The 21,521-nt window shown below is 43.8% G+C and overlaps 1 protein-coding gene across 3 annotated transcripts in view; it reads left to right on the top strand.

The window, feature by feature from the left end:
- Positions 1-21,521, top strand: part of STXBP1 (syntaxin binding protein 1) — a 70,995-nt gene that overhangs the window by 21,834 nt on the left and 27,640 nt on the right. For 2 of the 3 annotated variants that reach the window (XM_044264848.1, XM_044264847.1), the window contains exons 2-6: positions 12,067-12,116; positions 14,228-14,309; positions 18,264-18,340; positions 19,178-19,256; positions 20,650-20,753. In XM_044264848.1, coding sequence (XP_044120783.1) covers positions 12,067-12,116; positions 14,228-14,309; positions 18,264-18,340; positions 19,178-19,256; positions 20,650-20,753 — 392 coding nt within the window. Of the gene's footprint in view, positions 1-5,390; positions 5,409-12,066; positions 12,117-14,227; positions 14,310-18,263; positions 18,341-19,177; positions 19,257-20,649; positions 20,754-21,521 lie in introns of those variants that run through there. The other variant, XM_044264849.1, reaches the window with a different exon arrangement.

Below are 21,521 nucleotides of genomic sequence, written 5' to 3'. Positions count from 1 at the left end.
CATCTTTATGGGCCTGAGGTTAGGATTTGGTCTCCCGAATGTCAGGCATTTATTTATCCTGCTCTCCTTTCAGATGCTGGCAGCAGCCCAAGTGTTGGATGTCATAATGCTGGGCATCTGAGCCTTATGTAATCTGTGGGTGTGCGTACAAGGGCAACGTAATCAAATCATTGTTCACCAGTCTCTGAATGTTCTAGAGCTTGTGACCACTCCAACAATCGACCTCTCCTTTCCCTCCCACTCCCCACCTCCCGAAAGTAAACCTAAACGGGAACATGCGCAGGTTAGGCAGTTACCATTGAACAGTTACAGGGAGTGGTACCTCGTCATTACCCCATGGCTGACAATTTGTGACCTCTATTTTGGTCTCCCACTTTCACAAGGTACAGATCAGATACAAAATTATAGGAAATTGGGGCACCTGGGTGGCTCACTCGTTAAGCATCTGCCTTCGGCTCAGGTCATGATCCCGGGGTCCTGGGATCGAGCCCCACATCGGGCTCCCTGCTCGGTGGGAAAGCCTGCTTCTCCCTCTCCCACTCCCCCTGCTTGTGTTCCCTCTCTCTCCGTGTCTCTCTCTGTCAAATAAATAAATAAAATCTTAAAAAAACCCCAAAATTATAGGAAATTATAATTTTAGGTAACTGATGTTTTACAGGAGTGAGCTGGGGGTACCTGTCTTTAGATGAAGACACTATGGAACAATTCCATAATAAACAAAACGGCTTTTGTTTTTTGAGTTTGAAATTTTCATCTAAGATTCTCTGATGACTTTTTTTTTTTTAAAGATTTATTTATTTGAGGGAGGTGGAGCATGTACATGTGAGCAGGGAGAGGAGCAGAGGCAGAGGGAGACACTCTAAGCAGAATCCATGCTGAGCGTAGAGCTGGATGCGGGGCTCAGTCTCCAGATTTTGAGATCACGATCTGAGCAGAAACCAGGAGTCAGTAACCCAACCAACTGTACCACCCAGGTGCCCTTCTCTGGTGACTATATATGTGTGTGTATATATGTGTGTGTGTGTGTGTGTGTATAATTTTTTTTAAGATTTTATTTTTTTTATTTCAGAGAGAGAGAGCACACGTGCGCACACCCAAACAGGGGGAAGAGCAGAGGGAGAGGGAGAAGCAGACTTCTTGCCGAACAGGGAGTCCGATGCAGGGCTTAATCCCAGGACCCTGGGATCATGACCTGAGCCAAAGGCAGAGGCTTTAACCCACTGAGCCACCCAGGCACCCCGACTTAGCATGTTTTAAAGATTGATCCATGTTGTAGCAATTATCAGCACTTCAGTCCTTTTTATAGCTGGATATTCCATTGTCTGGATATGCCACATTTATCTATCTATTCATTGGGTGATGGACATTTGGGTTGTTTCCACTTTTAAAAAAAATTTTTTTAATTTTTAATTTTTTTTTGAAGATTTTATTTATTTATTTGACAGACAGAGATCACAAGTAGGCAGAGAGGCAGGCAGAGAGAGAGGGGAGGAAGCAGGCTCCCTGCGGAGCAGAGAGCCTGATGCGGGGCTCAATCCCAGGACCCTGGGATCATGACCTGAGCCGAAGGCAGAGGCTTTAACCCACTGAGCCACCCAGGGGCCCCTTAATTTTTTAATATTTAGAAAAATCTAATAAAAGAGAAATGCTAATCTTTATAAAACATATATTCTCCATAGGCTTCCTATGCTTCTGCGCATTTCATAGTGCAGGTGCTAGACACTTCTCTTGGCCTCAGTTTCCTTCTTCATTTTTTTTTTAAGATTTTATTTAATTTATTTGGCAGAGAGAGGGACAGTGAGAAAGGGGACACAAGCAGGGGGAGTGGGAGAGAGAGGAAGAAGCAGCCTTCCCACAGAGCAGGGAGCCCAATGTAGGGCTCGATCTCAGGACCCTAGGATCACAACCTGAGCTGAAGGCAGACGCTTAACGACTGAGCCACCCAGGTGCCTCCTCAGTTTCTTTCTTCGTAAAATGACAGTGGTTAGGGGCGCCTAGGGTAGCTCAGTCAGTGAAGCATCTGCCTTTGGCTCAAGTCATAATCTTGGGGTCCTGGGATCAAGCTCCACATTAGGTTCCCCGCTCAGCGAGAGCCCGCTTCTCCCTCTCCTCCCTACTTGTGCTCTTTCTCACTATCTCTGTCTCTCTCTCAAATAAATAAATAACATGTATTTTAAAAATAGAGTAAAATGGGAATGATTATAATACTTAGTCTTGGGGGGGTCACAGTGAGCTTTAAATGAGGTGATTCATGTAAAATGTATAGTAACTTAAGTAAATGTTAGATGCTACTACTATTGTGGGCACTTTTAAAAAATTAAGACTGCATTATTGATTGAGGTTTTTCTTAGAAGGCTTTATTTTTACTTATTTGACAGACACAGAGAGCACAAGTCCAAGCAGGGGGAGGGGTAGAGGGGAAGGGAGAAGCAGGCTCCCCACTGAGCAAGGAGCTTAAGTTAGTGCTTGATCCCAGGACCCTGGGATCATGACCCAAGCCAAAGGTAGACTCTTAACCGACTGAGCCACCCAGGTGGCCCTGATGGAGCTTTTTCTTGATTATGAGCTTTTGAAAGTATTTTAGCTATGTTGTGATATCTCAGACACTGGTTAAAAATTAATAGTTGGGGCGCCTGGGTGGCTCAGTCGTTGGGTGTCTGCCTTCGGCTCAGGTCGTGATCCCAGGGTTCAAGCCACACATCAGGCTCCCTGCTCAGCAGGAAGCCTGCTTCTCCCTTTCCCACTCCCCCTGCTTGTGTTCCTGCTCTAGCTGTCTCTCTCTGTCAAATAAAATCTAAAAAAAAAAAAGACTATCATTAGCTCTTAATGCTATCTCCCTGGCTTAACTCAAAAGTTGGGGAAAGTATGAAAACTCAAATAAATTATAAAAAAATTTTAAAAATTAGTAGAGAAATGCTAAGATAGCAGAAACTTTGAATTTGAGCATTTGTATCTGTACATTCACATAATACCCACACTCACTTCATTTGAGTGAGGAGAGTTAGAGGAGGACCATTTCTAGATCTTTCTTGCTTGCAAACTTGGAGCTAGCCAGAATAGCCATAGTTTACTTGTCATGCTCCTCAAGAATAGAGAGTTCTCTCTCCCTAGCAGTCACTGTGAAAATGTCCCTGAGATTTTTTTTTTTTCTGGCATCATCTTTGAACTGGGAGTTCTGAATCTTAGGAGGTGTCAGGAGAGTGGTGGCCCTGGGAGGGGGTGTGTAGGTGGTTGCAGCGAGCTCCTGGGTAGAGTCACCTTACTCGGTCATGAGATACACTATGAACAGAACTGCTCATTTCTCTCCCAGCAAGCCCTGCTCAGCAATGTCACTCAGGGATTCATTCATTCTATAGACATTTGTTAGATCATTATCTAATGCCAGATGCCAGAGACGGGGTGGCAGTTGAGGGCACAGGGATGGGAGGGAGTTGTCATCTTTGAAGGTGAATGAATGAGGCTTAGTGTTCCAGGAGCAGAATACTATGTATGACTTGTGGAGTCCTCAGGAAGGAGTTACTGCTTTACTGAGCAGGTGAGACCCTGGGGCGACCTGTCAGAGTGCATCCTCCACCATTTTTTTCTCACCGAACTTGCTGGGTCTCCCCACACTGCTTTCTCTTTATTCCTGGCCTGTACCCCTCTGGATCCTGCACCTGCTCTTCCTATGCCTAGAAAACCCTTCCCTTCAAAATGACACAGTGTTGGTCCTCCTGGTGACCTCCTCAGGGGACCTTCTTCCAAACCTCCATCTTATTCTTACTGATTAACCTTTTTAATTTCCTGTGAGCACATATCACTCTCTAGAGCTGCCTTGTGTACTTCCTAGTGTCTATTGGCTGTCTCTGCCCTCCAAGCAGGTGTAAGCAACCTAAGAGCAGGAATCTTGTTTAGCTTGTTCCCTGTGGTCTTTGCAGTGTTGGGAAAGGTCTGACTTAGAGCAGGTGTTCCACAAGTCATCACTGTTGAGTGGCTGAAAGAATTTGTATGCAGAGAAACAAACTGGAAAACAGGAGATGTCACAAACTCCATGGAGAGCAATAAGAAGCCAATTGGAAATCATTGGCTTCTTCCATCCTAGAGGTCAGATACCATTTGAAATAGAGGATGATGGTGATGGTGATAACCAGCAGGGATAAGTACTGAACTAAGTGCTTTACACACATGAACTCATGTAATCCCCACAATAACTCTATGGAGCATGTGTGGCCATTCCCATTTCACAGGTGGGAAGACTGACACAGATTGAATGACTTGCCCAAGGTCACAGCTGGTAAATGGAGGATCTGGCTCCAAAACTCAATCACTTAGCTTTACTGTGTCAAGGTGATCATTGAAATGAAACAGAAAAGCACACCCTGCTTCATTTTCAGAGTCCAGTCCATGCCAGAGCCCATGTCATGGGAAGAACATTTGTATGGGGATGCAGAGACCCATTTCTGCTCACTGTGGAGTGACCATGTAGTGGCCTTGCCCACTCCAGATGGCTCTGTTTTGCAAGGAGTATCTCAGTCCCAAAATGAGAGACCTAGACTCTGGTCTTAAGTGATCTCTAAGATTCTTTCCAACGTAAGGATTCTTAAGCACTAAAGGAGGAGAATTATGAAAAGTTCCTTCACCTCCCCAGGCCTCAACCAGGGAGCCGCGAGTGTATGTGCATACATTCTTATGTATACTTGTATATGCATAGAAAAGGATCTGTAAGTGTGCCCACTAGACTTATTCGTGGTTGTTTCCCCTCAAGAGTGGGAGTAAGGAGGAAAATTTCATTTTGTATTTATACATCTATTTGAATTTTTCAACAAAAATGTGCTACTTCTGTATTACGAAGAACTATGTAAAGACAAAATGGTAAATGGTTTGTAGCTAGGTTACCAATAGTCTATGTATAAATAGGTATTTCTAAGGGAGGATCTTTTTTTTTTTTTAACTTTGTGTTTATTTGAGAGAGAGAGAGAGAGATATTGCGCGTGTGCAAGCACAAGCTGGGGGAAAGGCAGAAGGAGAGAGAAAGGAAGAAGCAGACCCTCCACTGAGCAGAGACCTAGATGCGGGGGGCTCCATCTCAGGCTCCTGGGATCAGGACCTGAGCTGAAGGCAGCCACTTAACCGACTGAGCCACCCAGTCGCCCCTCTGGGGAAGATCCTTGACAGGACTTAGAAGTCTTGTTTTCAAGTATTTGGACTATTTTCTCATGTGTTGTTTAGCCCTAAACTCATTCCACCTGGGAGGTGTCATTATTTAACAAGGAGACTCCAGCCCAGAGCAAGACAACGAGACGTGTGGTTGTGGTCTTCAGGGATTTGAAGTGCTGCCGGGCAAAGAGGAATAGACTTCTTGCTTGAGAGCAGAATCTCCAGCCGCCGGCAGAGTCGAGAGGGGTGAGGTCCCAGCCCGGTACGCAGTGGTAAGCAGCAGAGCTGTCTTCCTGGAGTCTGGTTCTGGTCACCCCATAAAAGTCCTGCTGGTTCTTTCATAAGGGTTTTAGTGGGATCCCCATGGCTGCTGCAGGCAGGTACTCTCCATTCTCCTTACCAGTTTTACACGTCATCTTATGTTCTTGTCTAAGCAAATTTGCAGAACGTTAAGTCATAGCAATTTAAAAATACAGTCCTGTGTGTCTGTGTTCAGTGCCCATTTGTGCTTTGGTTTTAATGCATCTCTTCCTAGACAAACAAAGGTCTCCTCAGACGACATAGAAGGAATCTTCTGTTCAATTTTGTATCATTTAAGATTTATATTGTATACATTCACACATTCCTGCCATTACTTCAAAACGTTTACACGTGTGTTGGAGGTCAGAGAAGCTTTGAAGTTTTGGGTGTAATACGTAATACTACTGTGGAGATTGCTACCTAATATTTTTGTGATTATTTAAAAACTGTAGTTTGAATATGTATTTTTTTAAAGGATTATTTATTTATTTATTTGACAGAGAGTGAGAGAGAGATTGCAAGTAGGCAGAGAGGAAGGCGGGGTGCGGAGGGGAAGCAGGCTCCCCACTGAGCAGAGAGCCCAATGCGGGGCTGGAACCCGGGACCCTGAGATCATGACCCAAGCTGAAGGCAGAGGCTTAACCCACTGAGCCACTCAGGCACCCTGTATTTCTTCTTAATAGGTTTTCACGTTCTATTAAAAATCTTGATTGGTGGAAGTGATGTGTCATAATTTTCATAAGGAAGTAATTCCTTGTCTGTATGAATAATGTATTTTACAGTGACATTACAATAGGTTCCTCTGGTGGAATGCCAGGCACTAAGCATTGTATCTCATTAATCTTTATAACAGGTCATAGGGGTATTATAATTTTAATTTTGCAAATAAGAAAACTAAAGCTTAAAACATTTTTAAAAAGATTTTATTTATTTATTTAAAAAAGAGCAGAAGCAGAGGCAGAAGCAGACTCCCCACTGAGCGGGGCTCGATCCCAGGACCCCAGGGATCATGACCTGAGCCGAAGGCAGATGCTTACCTGACTGAGCTACACAGATGCTCCAAGCTTGAAACATTTTAAACTTGCCCAAGTTCATAGTCAGCAAATGCCTAAACATGGATTTTCCCTGGTCTAACTTTAGTGCTTCCCGTGACACTTTTTTTTAAAATCATGAGGGGTGGGGGTGACATTTCCTTGAGTAACTACCTTGTATTCAAGAGGGTGTCTTGTAGAAGAACTCCCCACTATTAAGCCAGAACAAATGTGGAAGTTCCTTGTACTTTGGATTGGTAAAGAGGAGGGCATTTGTGGCCTGTGTTTAGACTCCCTTAGACTGTTTTGTAGAATGGAGACATCTCCTCCCATCTGACGGCATGGGACTCCGGTGCACCTGGTCAGGGCAGAGCACTAGCGTATTTGAATCCCCCACTTAAGTGGGAATTTTAAGGACTTTGGTGATGCTCATGTTTCCCCCAAGCTTCTAGCCCATCTAATATTAGTTACGCTATTTCAGATGTCTCGGTGTGCCAGGGGCTTAGGTGTCCTGACACACGTCACTGCATAAAGGCAGTCCTGGGTACAGAGGCTGTCAGGACAGCGCATCGCAAGGGGGGATGAGTTTGCACCTATCCCTAGAGCCTGTCCTTTAGGACTCGACTTGGTATAGTGGGTGCATGTGAAGATGTCCCGGATAATCTTAGCTACCAGCTATTTTTCTCAGGGCGTGGGAGGGATTTGTTGAGTTTGGGAGTCACCCAGGACCTAGAGAATGTGGCTGAGAAGGAACCTTCTTGTTTACCCCCTTCTCACGAGGGAATCCACCAGGGCTGTGGTCCTCAAGATTATGGAGAACTTGAAGCTGCCCTTGAGTCTTCTGTTCCATCTGTATAGACTAGCCGGGCATTAGAGTGGACGGTGTGGCTGTTTATATACACAGTTTGGTGTGCAGAATAAGACTGCTGGTTGGACCCGCCTCAGAAGACTTTGTTTCTTTCCGCACAAAGAGGACTTACAAGAGAGAAGAAATGTGATTGCCGGGGATTATTTGTGGGGAAGTAGCCCAAGCTACTTGATTCTTAATGCTAAAATGGGCTCTAATCCTTGTTTCCTTTTCGGTATTGGATTAGAAAAATGTAGGGCAGCATTAGAATTGGCTGTTAACAATACCCACGACAAATATAGCTCCCAAGAATTTTGGAATGGAAGTACGTAGACAGGAAGGATTGGAATCCAAATTTTTACCTCTACCTGAGGTCACTCTTCCAAGCTCCAACTACGTGCTCTCCAGCCCCCCTCAGATGTCTCTCAGCCATCTCAATCTTTAATTAAAAACACGCAATGGGGGGCTCCTGGGTGGTTCAGTTGTTAAGTGGCTGCCTTTGGCTCAGGTCATGATCCCAGGGTCCTGGGATGGAGTGGAGCCTCACTTCAGGCTCCCTGCTCGGCGGGAAGCCTGCTTCTCCCTCTCCCACTCCCCCCGCTTGTGTTCCCTCTCTCCCTGTGTCTCTCTCTCTATCAAATGAATAAATAAAATCTTAAAAAAAAAAAAAAGCCAAACAGACAAAAACTTCTTGGTATTTTCTTACAAATCAGTTCTTCCTCTAAATCTGTTCTCTGTGTATCTCCAAATGTCTTTCTATCAATTTCTTTGCTTGAGCCAAAAACGCAGGAGTTATCTATGTCTCTTCCCCACCCCCAGGGCTCCCATCCAATTCAGTAGCTAGCCCTGTTGGTTTTTGTTCTTTTTTTTTTAAATTTTTATTTCTTTTCAGCGTAACAGTATTCATTGTTTTTGCACCACACCCAGTGCTCCATGCAATCTGTGCCCTCTCTAATACCCACCACCTGGTTCCCCCAACCTCCCACCCCCCACCCCCTCAAAACCCTCAAATTGATGGGGTGCCTGGGTGGCTCAGTGGTTAAAGCCTCTGCCTTCAGCTCAGGTCATGATCCCAGTGTCCTGGGATCGAGCCCCGCATGGGGCTCTCTGCTCAGCGGGGAGCCTGCTTCCTCCTTTCTCTCTCTGCCTGCCTCTCTGTCTGCTTGTGATCGCTGTCAAATAAATAAATAAAATCTTAAAAAAAAAAAAACCCCTCAGATTGAGCCCTGTTGGTTTTACTTCCAAAATATCTATCAAATCAATCCACTTCTCACCATGACCCCTACCACCAATTGTGCTGATTTTTCCCCCCTGATTGCAGAGGCCTCCTAGCTCTACGCCCTGCTTCTGTTCTCATCCCCTCCATGTCCCTGCCTTCAGTGGCATTCCAGTGCCCTTTAGATAAAATCATACTCCCTATCAAGGCCCTAAATGACCTGGCCTCTAACCTCAGCTTATAATGATCTCCAGTTCCAAGACGATGCCCAGCTCTTTTTCCAGCCCAAGCCTTTGTGCCTCTCCTTCTCCTTTCCAGCCTTTGCGTGGCTGGCATCTTCCTTATGCTGTTCACTTCCTCAGAGAAGCCTTGGCTGGTCCTCCCACGAAGGGAGCTGTCCACACCGTTTTTATTTCTGTCATAGCCTTTGTTTATTCACCTTGGAGAGCACTTATGAGAAGCTGAGACTGCCCTTGATTCCACCTCTGTCCACCAGGCTCTCGGCTCTGTGGGTGGGAGCTGCACCACGTCTTCTGTGTTTCGTTCCTGGTGCCTGGTCCACAGACTGGTAAACCGTGGTTATGGAATGAGCGAGTGAATGAATGAATAGATTATGTTACCATATCATTATTTCTAAGGAGTACGTGGTATTCCATTATATTAACATAACCTAATTGACTTAAGTACTACTCTATCGTTGGATGTATTTGTTCCTGATTTTTCACCACACTGAAATCTGGGAAATAATCTGAATGACTATTGAGGAAGTTGTTGACTAAACTAGGGTCTGGTATGCAGGCATTTAATATCAGGAAGCATTTTTATTCACATGAGGAAAATGAGCTTATTCATGAAAAAAAGAATCATACAAAATTATATATACAGCATGATCTTAACTACGTAGAGTTGTATGGAAAAAGCTAGCAGGAAATAAACCAAAACGTTAATTATGTATTTCAAGTTGGCAGGATTACAGGTGATCTTTCTTCTTGATTTTGTTTTTTAATATACACAAGTAGTACATGGTATTTTCTTGTTTATACTTCTTTCTATTTGCCATACTTACTGCAGTGTGTGGTTTTTTAATAATCAAGTAAAATGTCTTAAAGTTTTTTTTTTTAAGATTTTATTTATTTATTTGACAGAGAGTGCCCAAGCAGAGAGTGGTGGCAGGTAGTGCGGGCAGACGGAGAGGGAGAACCAGGCTCAGCAGGAAGCCTGACACAGGACTCGATCCCAGCACCCTGGGATCCTGACCTGAGCTGAAGGCAGACGCTTAACCTACTGAGCCACCCAGGCGCCCTGAGTTCTTAAAGATTTTAAGAAACTTTCATGACATGGCAGATTATTGAGCATGATCAAAAGCAGAATTCAGAAACATGCCCTAGAGAATGACCTAAATGTTTGAAACACACTTGCTGATGGCATCTGCTTACCTTTGAGTCCTTCTAGGCCTTTATAGTACCCGGATTTAGGAAGAGTGGTGAAAGTTTTATTTCCTGTGAAGACTTCATGGCTGGGTAGACCTGTGTGTGGTATGGAATTTCTAGGAACTGTGGCTTAACAAAATGGTGATTTTGGTTGTGCTCAGGGTTAGAAAGACATCACAACTGCCCTTCACATCTGTTTTTGGAGCTTGAGGGGGTTCACGTGGCCTGAGGTATTGTCATAGTCTCTTAGCCATTTAATTTAAGACAGTGGTTCTCAAAAATCTGAGATCCCATGGGGAGTCCATAAGCAAAACTGTCTTTATAATAGGACTAACATGTTATTTGCCTTCTTCACTTTTATTCTTCACAAGTGCACAGTAGAGTTTTCTAGATGCTATATGATTCATAACAGATTGCAGAAGCAGATAGGAGAACCCAGCTGTCTTTTATGAAGCCAAAGGGAGTTGTAGAAATGTTCTTTTTTAAAGCCAGTACTCTCACTAAAAAATTGTTTTATTGTAGAAAATATAATTACATTTAATTAAAATGCTATTTATGTTAACATATAATGGGGTATTTATTTATTTAGTTAGTTAGTTCTATGGCCAATGTAGGCTTGACTCACGACCCAGAGATCAAGAGTCAGCATGTTCTACCATCTGAGCTAGCCAGGTTCTCCTCTTGTTTCTTGTTTTTTTTTTCCTCCCACTCTTTTTTTTTTTTAAAGGCTCAAGGCTTAAGATCTGAGCTGAGATCAAAAGTCAGATGCTGGGGCACCTGGGTGGCTCAGTGGGTTAAGCCTCTGCTTTCAGCTCGGGTCATGATCCCAGGGTCCTGGGATCAAGCCCCCCATCAAGCTCTCTGCTCAGCAGGAGGCCTGCTTCTCTTCCTCTCTCTCTCTCTGCCTGCCTCTCTGCCTACTTGTGATCTCTGTCAGATAAATAAATAAAATCTTAAAAAAAAAAAAAGATGCTTAACCAACTGAACCATCCAGAAACCATTCTTCTTGTTATTTTAAGTGAATTAATGATTACTTTAAAAAATTCTGTTTAATTTTTTAAAGATTTTTTAAAAAGATTTATTTATTTTAGAAACAGAGAGAGCATGAGCAGGGAGAGAGGCAGAGGGAGAGAGAGAGAAGCAGTCTCCCCAGTGAGTGGAGAGGCTGACATGGGGCTTGATCCTAGGACCCTAAGATCTTGACCTGAGCTGAAATCATGAGTCAGCTGCTTAACCAACTGAGCCACCCAGGTGCCCTTAAGATTTTATTTTTAAGTAAACTCTATACCCAATGTGGGGCTTGAACTCCCAACCCTAAGATCAAGAGTTACATACTCCACTGACTGAGCCAGCCAAGAACATCTCTCAGTTTCATTTCTCATATGGTAAATATCAATAGATATTTACTCACTTAACAAATATTCTTTGGAGTGTTCAATTTTTTTTTAAGATTTTATTTATTTATTTGACAGAGAGATCACAAGTAGGCAGAGAGGCAGGCAGAGGTTGGGGGGAAGCAGGTTCCCTGCTGAGCGGAGAGCCTGATGAGGGGCTCCATCCCAGGACCCTGAGATCAGGACCTGAGCTGAAGGCAGAAGCTTAACCCACTGAGCCACCCAGGCACCCCTGGAGTCTTCAATTTTTAAAAGTGTAAAGAAGTCCCAAGACCAGAAAGTTTAAGAATCACAAAATTAAAGAACAGGAAGAGGAACACCTGGCTAGCTCAGTCTGTAGAGCCTGTGATTCTTTATCTTAAGGTCACAAGTTCAAGCCCCACGTTGGGCCTTGAGCTTACTTTAAAAAAAAAAAAAAAAAAATATATATATATATATATATATATATATATATATATATATAAGAATAAAGGAAAAAAAAAAGTTTGTGATAATTTGATTCTGGCTCAGTAAGCAGATTGGTTGAATTGCATGGTAGAGAAAACAAAGCCTGTGGGGGTAAATGACCTAGTCTAAGATAATAAGCAGATGTTGAAAGTCATTAACATTGAATTAAATTTTCCTCCCTCCCTCCCTCTTTTCCTCCCTACTTTTCTCCTTTCCTTCTTTCCTTCCCTTCTCCCTTCCTTTCTTTTTTTCTCTCCTTTTTTAGAGATCATGCATGATGTGATAAAGAAGGTAAAGAAGAAGGGGGAGTGGAAGGTAAGTAGAAGAGCCCAATTAATGGTCTTAACAGGTGACTTCCTGTGGAAAACATAACAATGGTGAAAACATAAGAAAATAGGGTTAGAAGAAGGGTGTATAATAGGAAATCAAGACTATTTCTGTATCCAGAGAGTACAAAAAATGGTACTCCTTCTGCCTTATTTTAGGCAGTCTTGGTGAAGAAATCCCTTGGTCATAAAGCTTCTCTTAAAGATCAGTTGGTGGGACACTTTAGCAGTGGAACTCTTTTATTCCAACAAAATATTGCCCGGAAGCTCTTCTATGAAGCAGAAGAAGGTGAAATCATTCTGCTTGCTACGAGAGCAGAAAGTCCTTCTGGTGCCCCGAAAGCATCTCTAGGAAGCCCATACAACAGTGTGGAAAGCCCTCATCGTGTCCAGCCCCATTTATCTGGGACTATATATGACAAAAGAAGGAAGCTTGTTTATTCATAGAACATTGGGAGCAATGCTGGAAGCAAGCCCTCAAGCCAATCAGATTGATTCTGTCCTCGTTTATCAGAATGGGCGCTTCAGGTGGGAAAGCGTGCTGTCCTCCATTCAGAAAGTCACTTGGTTGTCCGGGGCAGGCATTATACCGGCTCGGAGAACACGCTGTTTTACTTGAACTTTCCCATGTGTTATTGGAGGGTTTATACCAATCATTCATGCCCCTAAGTTGTCCCACAGTCAAGAACCCACATATTTTCAAGTTCACTTGGTCCAGGAACAGCAGAGCTGTGTGGTACAGAAGGATTTTGGTCTCCGCCTCAGCCTTGGAGCTGTTTGAGCCAGCATGTTCATATCCTCATCTTTATCCATGTCCTCCTCTTTCTCTTCCCACGAGTAATAGACTTAGGGATTTGCGAATTTTATTTTTCAACAGAAACTTTTTTTGTTTTTTTTTTTTAGATTTTATTTATTTATTTGACAGAGAAAGGAGAGAACACAAGCAGGGAGCAGGGGGGTGGGTGGGGCGGGCAGGCAGAGGGAGAGGGAGAAGCAGGCTCCCCAAGGGGCAGGGAGCCTGATGTGGGGCTCGATCGTAGGACCCTGGAATCATGACCTAACAAAGGCAGTTGCTTAACTGTTTATTAACTATTAACATTAACTGTTAATGACTTTTAAGGCAGGGAGCCACCCAGGCGCCCTGGGTTGTGAGGAAATTGCCTCTTAGCATGAGAACTAATTGGCTTTTAGAGCTTTCTGGTCACCATTGTGTCTAGCTCCTTTAACCTCGGTTTATGTCATTAGAGAGAAGGAGAAGGGGCACCTGGGTGGCTCAGTGGGTTAAGCCTCTGCCTTCAGCTCGGGTCATGATCCCAGAGTCCTGGGATCGAGCCCCACATCGGGCTCTCTGCTCGGCAGGGAGCCTGCTTCCTCCTCTTTCTCTGCCTGCTTCTCTGCCTACTTTTGATGTCTGTCTGTCAAATAAATAAATAAAATCTTTAAAAATAAAAAAATAAAGAGGAAGAGATGTAGCCTTGTTTTAGCTAATGACTTCTTCTCTACACTGTGGGCTGAACGGAGATAGGAGTGGTTAGCTGGAGAATTGCAGGTCTGAAGCTTTCAGACTGGGACAGGTGTGTTCTGGACTGAAGTAGAGTAGCTCCCGGACAGCTCAAGTGCTGGTACATCCTCATGGTGTTGGCAACAAAGTACTCATCTTGCACGCTGTATGTGTGGCACGAGTGTTCATTCTCCTTGATTAAAAAAAAAAAAAAAAAGCCGCTGCTCTGAAAATATCATCTCCAGTATGGTTTTCTCTGAGTGTGGGCGCTGTAGATGACTTTTTCCTTTTTCTATTTTCTTTTTCTTTTTTTTTTTTTTTTTGAGTAGTCATTTTCTTCAGCATGGAAAAACTTTAATTTTTTTAAGCATATACAATTAAGTCAGGGAGAACAAACTCCTAGTCCTAGAAGGTGAGGTTTGCGTGTAGCGTGGGAGAGAAAAGCTAGCACGTATGTTAGCAAACGTCTGCCCCATAGGAAGTATTTGTAACTTAATATTCTATTTTTCCGGGGCACTTTTTGAAGTCTGACATAGTAGGCTGATGAGAGAATCACAGCCAGTCCCACACAGGCCGTAAGCTGTTCTTTTTGCTTCCAGGTGCTGGTGGTCGATCAGCTGAGCATGAGGATGTTGTCCTCCTGCTGTAAGATGACGGACATCATGACCGAGGGGATAACAAGTGAGTGCAGATCTCTCGCTGCCTTTGAGTGAAACCCAGGCCTCCTCTTTGGCGACCGTTCCCCCTCCCTATTTGTTATTATGTCACTTGACTTCACATTTTTCCAACGACCCAGGTGGTAAGGCTGTTAAGTCCTTGAGAGGCCTTCTTGTTTATCACTAAGTCTGTAGCACCCAGTGCAGTACTAGGCGATCATTAAATATCTGTAATATTAAATATTACTTTAATACATTTTATATTACCTTAAATATCTAGTAATAAGGGTGCGAAAAGGAAGGTTAAATCAAGGGAAAGAAGGCAGGCCACCAACAGAAACAGTGCACAAAAGACCTGAATGCCCACTTCACGAAGAAGAGATCCAAATAGCCAAGAAATCCATCAAACATTGGCCACCTACATTAGTTGGTTAAAACCAGAATGAGATCTTGCTATACACTCATCAGATTGGAGTATTTAAATTCTGTTAATGCCAAGTGACAGATAGGATGTAGAAAAATGGGAACTCCTATATGACAGAGTGGCCATTCGTATAGTTACTTTGAAAAACACAGGCAGTGTCTGGTAGAGTTGCAGGTGTGTGTGTCCCGCAAGCCAGGCGGTTCGACGTGTGTCCTAGACAAATTTCGGCATGTGTGCAGGGCTGTTCACACAGGCTTGTACATAGTAACCCCAAATTAGAAACAACCAAAACATGTAAATCATGGTCTACCATGGTATAGTCACATAGCAGAATACTACGGACGATGAAAATGAAGGCACTCTGGCTATTCGCAAGCACATGGGTAAACCTGATGCCCATAATGCTGAGCCAAAGAAACAAGATACAAAAGACACTTACAGTGTGCTTTCATTTATATGAAGTTCCAAACTAGGCAGAACTAAGCTGTGCTGTTGTGAAATGCAGGTGTACACGGTAAAACCATGAAGAGCAGTGATCGCATTCCAGTCGGGCCGGGGGTTCTCTCTGGAGGGCGGGGGGCGGGGTAGGGTATGCAAGTTTCCTGACTGGGGAAGCACTTATGCAGGTGTTTACTTTGCAATTATCTGCATGTTTATGTGTTATTCACTCTTTAGACTGCCTATTATAATTTCAAAATCATAGGCTTTTCAAAAAATTTAAGTCAGCTGCTCAAGGTCACTGGCCAGTAGCTCACTCCTGAGACTAGGATTCAGCCCTCTGGCTCCTGTGCTTGAGCTCGACTCACATTCATGTGTAGCTCTTGTGTTACTCAGTGTCTCCTTTCAAGAGGGGTCCTGTATTTTAATCTTTGAAATAGCATTCTCTTCTGAGCTGTCTCGGAGGACTGAAAAGCAATACCTTCGCGTTACTGTTTCAAGCAAGGAAGTTAACCTTTGTTGTTCCTCTGAAGAAAATGTTGGGTGGAACACACCTGTTGCAATGTTTTCCCCCCTGGAGACTTCTTATGAAGACTTATGCAAGTCTTATGGGGCTCGCAGATGCCTGATGGTCTTTGTCAAAATGACAACAAACCGCGGTTATGGGAGGAAGAGCTAGGAGGGTTGAGATTTCAATAAGCTTAGTGAATTTTATTCAAAGGTTTGTCCTTTATTCTAAGCTTATGTCTTTCCTATTATTTGGTTTTAAAAGGTTTTGAAATTGTAAAATTATGGTGACAATATATCATGGATTTTCTTATTGATTAAATTCTAAGTGCATATATATGTATGAATATATATGTAATGACTTTGGGGGGTATAATCACACCTTGGATGTGAGTCCTTCATGTTTATTTATTTATTTTTAAAGATTTTATTTACTTGACAGAGAGAGAGAGAGAGCAAGCACAAGCAGAGGGAGTGGGAGAGGGAGAAGCAGGCTCCCCACTCAGCATGGAGCCCGATGTGGGGCTTGATCCCAGGACCTTGGCACCATGACCTGAACCGAAGGCAGATGCCCAACCAACTAAGCCACCCAGGCGCCCTAAGTCCTTCATTTTTTTTTTTTAATTCCTTTTTTTTAAAAAATTTTTTAAAAGATTTTATTTATTTATTTGACAGAGATCACAATTAGGCAGAGAGAGAGAGAGAGAGAGGAGGAAGCAGGTTCCCTGCCAAGCAGAGAGCTCAATGCGGGACTCGATCCCAGGACGCTGGGATTATGACCTGAGCCGAAGGCAGCCGCTTAACCAACTGAGCCACCCAGGCGTCCCAAGTCCTTCATTTTTAAAAACACTTTTCCAAATCCAGTGTATCTATCACCAGAAACCTAGTCCTATAAATGAGAGTACGTAATTTTTACTGTGACTTCTTGTCATTCAGTGATGGAAAACTGGGCTTGCCCCTGTTTTGAGCTTAAAAGTTATTTTCTTCATTGTATTTTTAAAAAGATTTTATTTATTTATTTATTTATTTGACAGAGAGAGAGACAGTGAGAGAGGGAATACAAGCAGGGGGAGTGGGAGAGGAAGCAGGCTCCCCTCTGAGCAGAGAGCCCGATGTGGGGCTCGATGCCAGAACCCTGGGATCATGACCTGAGCCAAAGGCAGACGCTTAACAACTGAGCTACCCAGGCACCCCTTCACTGTATTTTTTTTTTAAGATGCATTTATTTATATATTTGAGAGAGAGAAAGAGAGAGAGGGCCAGGGGAGAGGCAGAGGGAGAGGGGACAGGCAATCCCAGACTCCCGGCTGAATGAGAAGCCCAATGTGGGAATCCATCCCTGGCCCCTGAGATCACACCTGAGCCAAAATAGTCACTGAACCGACTGAACCACCCACTCACCTCTTCACTGAATTTTTAAAGCAATGTTTTTCCTCTCTCAAAGCAAAAAATGTACAAAAGTTAAGGCGGGGGATAGAGCCAAATGGAGCTTCTAATGAAGAGCTCCTAATGAAGAAGCAGCAGCATCGTGGCCCACTCCTTTCTCCCTCAGGCTCTCCTCTATCTCTGGTTATCCTCTCGCTATTTCTGGATACTTAGACTATTGTCTTTGGATTCATCGATGGTAGATGTTATCTTTTAGCTCCCTGTCGTAGAAGAGGGTTCAGCTGCCCCTGCTGCACACAGCCTTTTCCCTGCTCCCAAAGGTGGTTTCTATAGAAGGTCTTTGCTTGACAAAAGTGAGACGTTAGCAATCCTGTGTGGGTCCCCCAAAACATTTTGGGGGACATATTGTTCGCATAATAAATTTAGAAATCTACAACTACTGGTAAAGTAGATGGTTGAAAGATTTCGGTATTTGAACATTATTTGGGGTAAAAAGTCTTTGTAAATGTTACAAGGTATCATCCTAAAGTGATACTTTTATTTGCTTAAATCCTCTGCATGGGAAGAATGGCGCGGGCGGTGTGATTTTACTCTTCTCCCTGTACCAGAGAACAGTACAGCACAGACAGCACATCCTAAGCTTTGTCAGGTGGCTGGTAAGATGAGGATTATCCCAGAAGCTCTTCTTTACAGGGGAAGTAGCTGACATAACTTTAAAGGAAACAAGCAAACCAAATGCTTGTGGTTTAACAAAAGATAATGTTTATCTTTGAACTATTGGGAAGGAGGACTATTAGATAAGAGGGCATGTTTGAAATATCTTCATGTTATACAGAAGAAAATGATAAAAACTAATTGTTGATAAACAAACTCAACCTGGAAATTCTAAAGGGATTGGGATTATTTAGGACAGAGGAGGAAAAGAACAAAGGAAAGGGTAAAAGACTGTTGGGGACAGTCTGCCATTTTAACCAACAGAGATCAGGGAGTTCACTTACACTGAAATGGGAAATATTGAGTGTGATAAAATTTCAGGTTTCCTAACCTCTTGAGCACTGTGAGGCAGTGGAATGTGGTAACTCCAAGGAAGGGGCAAGTGATTCCCACCCCACGACCGAGATTTTCCCCTACCGCAGCCTGAAGGTGGCCTGTCTAGATTGTTTCTAGCTCTGTGATCACTGGTTCTGTTTCCTTACTGACTGTGAGCTGCTGTCTGTTGTCTAGTTGTGGAGGACATCAACAAGCGCAGAGAGCCGCTCCCCAGCCTGGAGGCCGTGTATCTCATCACTCCGTCTGAGAAGGCAAGTCCCGCCCCCAGGAGTGCTTTGGCTAAGGTTGCACGTGCTGGCTTGGCGTCTGTGGCACAGAGTGACATTTCTAGGTTAAGCGCGCATTTAACACACTGCTCTGATTAAAGCGTGCAATCCGCAAGCAGGGAAGGAGGGGTGCAGTGTGGATGAGAGTGCGTTAAGCTCTCTGAACCACCACCACTGTCCAAAAGGCCGGACTCGGATCAATCTAGTCCCCGGCTCTTGCCCTCCTTCTCTAGGAGGAGATCCACTGAATCTAATTAGTGACCCACCTCCAGAACTCTGGTATTTTATGCTTTTGGGTCTGTTTCATCAATATCCAGGTTGTGTGGAATTTACCCGTCTTATCATTTTTGGAGGTTGGTTTGAGTCAGTATCCAGACAAGACACACCTCCTTGCATTTGGTTGATAGTTTTCTTAGATCTCGTAATCTGTATAAATTCCCTTCGGTTTTCGCTTCCCTTTCTTTTCGCTTTTGAAAACTGGCTTATATCTGAGTTTCTGCAGAAGCAACTAAATTGCCAGAACTTCATCCACATGAGTTTCCTGGAAGGTTTTTGACCAGTTTCCTCTTCTATGAAAGTTATAATGGTTCCAAAGAACTGACGCTGTCTTCCAGAATGAGCTAAGAGGGCTTCTGTTCATCTAAACTCTGAAACAATCCTGATTTTAAGTCTTTCGAACTCTCTTATGGGCTAACATGAATTACACATTTTTAAAAATCCCCCATTATTTTGTACAGGTAGCTTGGATTTAATCCAGTTCAGAAATAGGTCCCATTTGCTTCTAGAACTGGTTCAATTCTGCCTTTTTTTTCCTCACTGCAGTCTGTACACTCTCTCATTGGTGACTTTAAGGACCCACCAACTGCTAAGTACCGGGCTGCGCATGTCTTCTTCACGGACTGTAAGTATGGCTGGCAGTTGCCCCCCTGTCCTTCTGGGTTAGCGTTTCTGCCCAGCAACCCTGATCCATAGGGAAGAAATGGGTTGTTGCCATGTTTCTCCTGAGCTTTTATTTTCTCTTCAGAAGATAAATTGCATAAGAGACAAAAATAAACACACACAAAGACAAACCTACTCGGTCATGCAGTTCTTCCTGATGAAAAATAGCATCTTTTCTAAGGACTAGAGGGTTTAATGCTGAGAACAATTTTCCAGCTCTAGCTTTGATGTTTCACTGTATAGACTTCCAGGTATCACCATACTGGAGTGTATTTCCATCAGTTTTCTTTTCTTTTCTTTTTTTTAAAGATTTTATTTATTTATTTGACAGACAGAGATCACAAGTAAGCAGAGAGGCAGGCAGAGAGAGAGGAGGAAGTAGGCTCCCTGCTGAGCAGAGAGCCTGATGCGGGACTTGATCCCAGGACCCTGGGATCTTGACCTGAGCCAAAGGCAGAGGCTTTAACCCACTGAGCCACCCAGGCACCTCTCCATCAGTTTTCATACCTAGATAGTCCCATCTGGTGGTGATGGTAGCAGACGGAATTGCTGCTACCATTGCTGTCCTGGAATTCACGTTCGTATTTTGTGGAGGCTTTGTGCATGCAGCCTAGTGCAGAATGAGCTTGGTCAGTGAGTGTTAATAGCAAAGAGTGAGGAGTCAGGCTGGCTAGCTTATAGAGTCAGCAACAACAATGCACCCACTGCTCTTCTCTTTCACACCACTGAGAATACGAGAAAGGTTCTTGCAAAGAATAATTGGGTACTATTTGCGTACGCATAAAAAAGGAGCAGAGAGGTGACATTAGCAATAATAAACTGAAAATGCATTTCTGAGAATGTGAAGCCATTTCTTTGACCCCAGAGAGCCCCTGGCAGTCTCGGTTTCCCCACCAAGTGGGTCTTCTCTGCAGCCAAGCTCCTGCAAGGGTCCCGGAGAAATGCCTGCACCACCTTGCCGGCCATTCTGTTTGTCCTCATTGCATTTTTCATAAACATGTCAGATGTGTAGTGTCTGTTCATATCACAGGACTTTTCCTTATCTCTTTTTAATCACCTGGGCTTTTTCCTTTCCTTGATATCAGAAAGTAGTTTTTATTAGCTCATTAGCTAATATCAGTATCTCAGTACCTCAGTCTTTTTTGCCATTTGCTTCTCTCTTAGATGTTGAGGGCCTTTTAGGTGGTTCTACATTCCTTTCGTATCCTAGAGATAGGAGATATTCTAGGATAGGACGAACTTTCTAGTTGACTTCTTAAAATACTATTAAAATAGAAAATCCCCCAGATGTGTGCAACTGTCAGAACGGACCCGCAAGCGGACAGGTAAATCTGTGGTCTTTGTCCTTCTTGCAGCTTGTCCAGATGCCCTGTTTAATGAGCTGGTGAAATCTCGAGCCGCCAAAGTCATCAAAACTCTGACGGAAATCAACATTGCATTTCTGCCCTACGAGTCCCAGGTGAGGCGGAGTGCGGAGCGCGTAAAAAGTCTGAGTCCTCGCTGCTCTCTCAGGAGCTCTGGCACGTCCTGGCGGATGCAGTGAACAGAGTGGGGGAGGAAGGCATCCTATTCTGAATTGCCAAATGCCCTGTGTTGTAAGTGGATGTGGATGGAACTGAAACAGAGTTCCTTTCAGGTCTGCCCAAGGCCGTCTTCTTTCTGTCCTCTGGTTATTTCTGACTTTTTTTTTTTTTTTTTAATCCTTTCGTTGTGTCCATTTCATCCCTGCTCACGGTTTTCACTCCTACTGGCTGACTCCTTGAGTCACCAAAGGTAGCCAATCCCAAAAGAGTAGGAAGGAGAGCAGGGGCAGGGATCAGAAGGCACCCATCTGCCGCCCAGGAGCCTGGTGTGTGCAGAGATCGCCTCCCTGACACTCTGCTCTGCGGGAGGAGCAGATGGTAGCCTTCCCCGGCGGCTGTTAACACTTCAGATGCCAGAGTGGTAACAGACCTCTCCCCTTGGGAAAAAAATAAGTTGTTAAGCCAGTAAAGGTGTAGCTGATTGTGGAGAGCATACAAAATTTCTGCCTTCGTTTTGTAACATTGGTGAAGGTGTCTTCTCCCAGCAAACAAGAAACAAAACTAACAGAACGCTTAGGCGTTTTGTAAAAGCTGGTTGTGGCTCATGGCATCTTTATAGATCAGCTTCCAGACATCAGAGAGTGACTCGTTCTTGGGTAAGGAGGGATGTAGAACATACAGTGTGAGAATCTACAGAGTGTTTC

This window comes from Neovison vison, chromosome 9 (genome assembly GCF_020171115.1).
Source record: "Neovison vison isolate M4711 chromosome 9, ASM_NN_V1, whole genome shotgun sequence".
Taxonomy (NCBI): domain Eukaryota; kingdom Metazoa; phylum Chordata; class Mammalia; order Carnivora; family Mustelidae; genus Neogale; species Neogale vison.
This window is presented reverse-complemented; position numbering and strand designations above follow the sequence as displayed.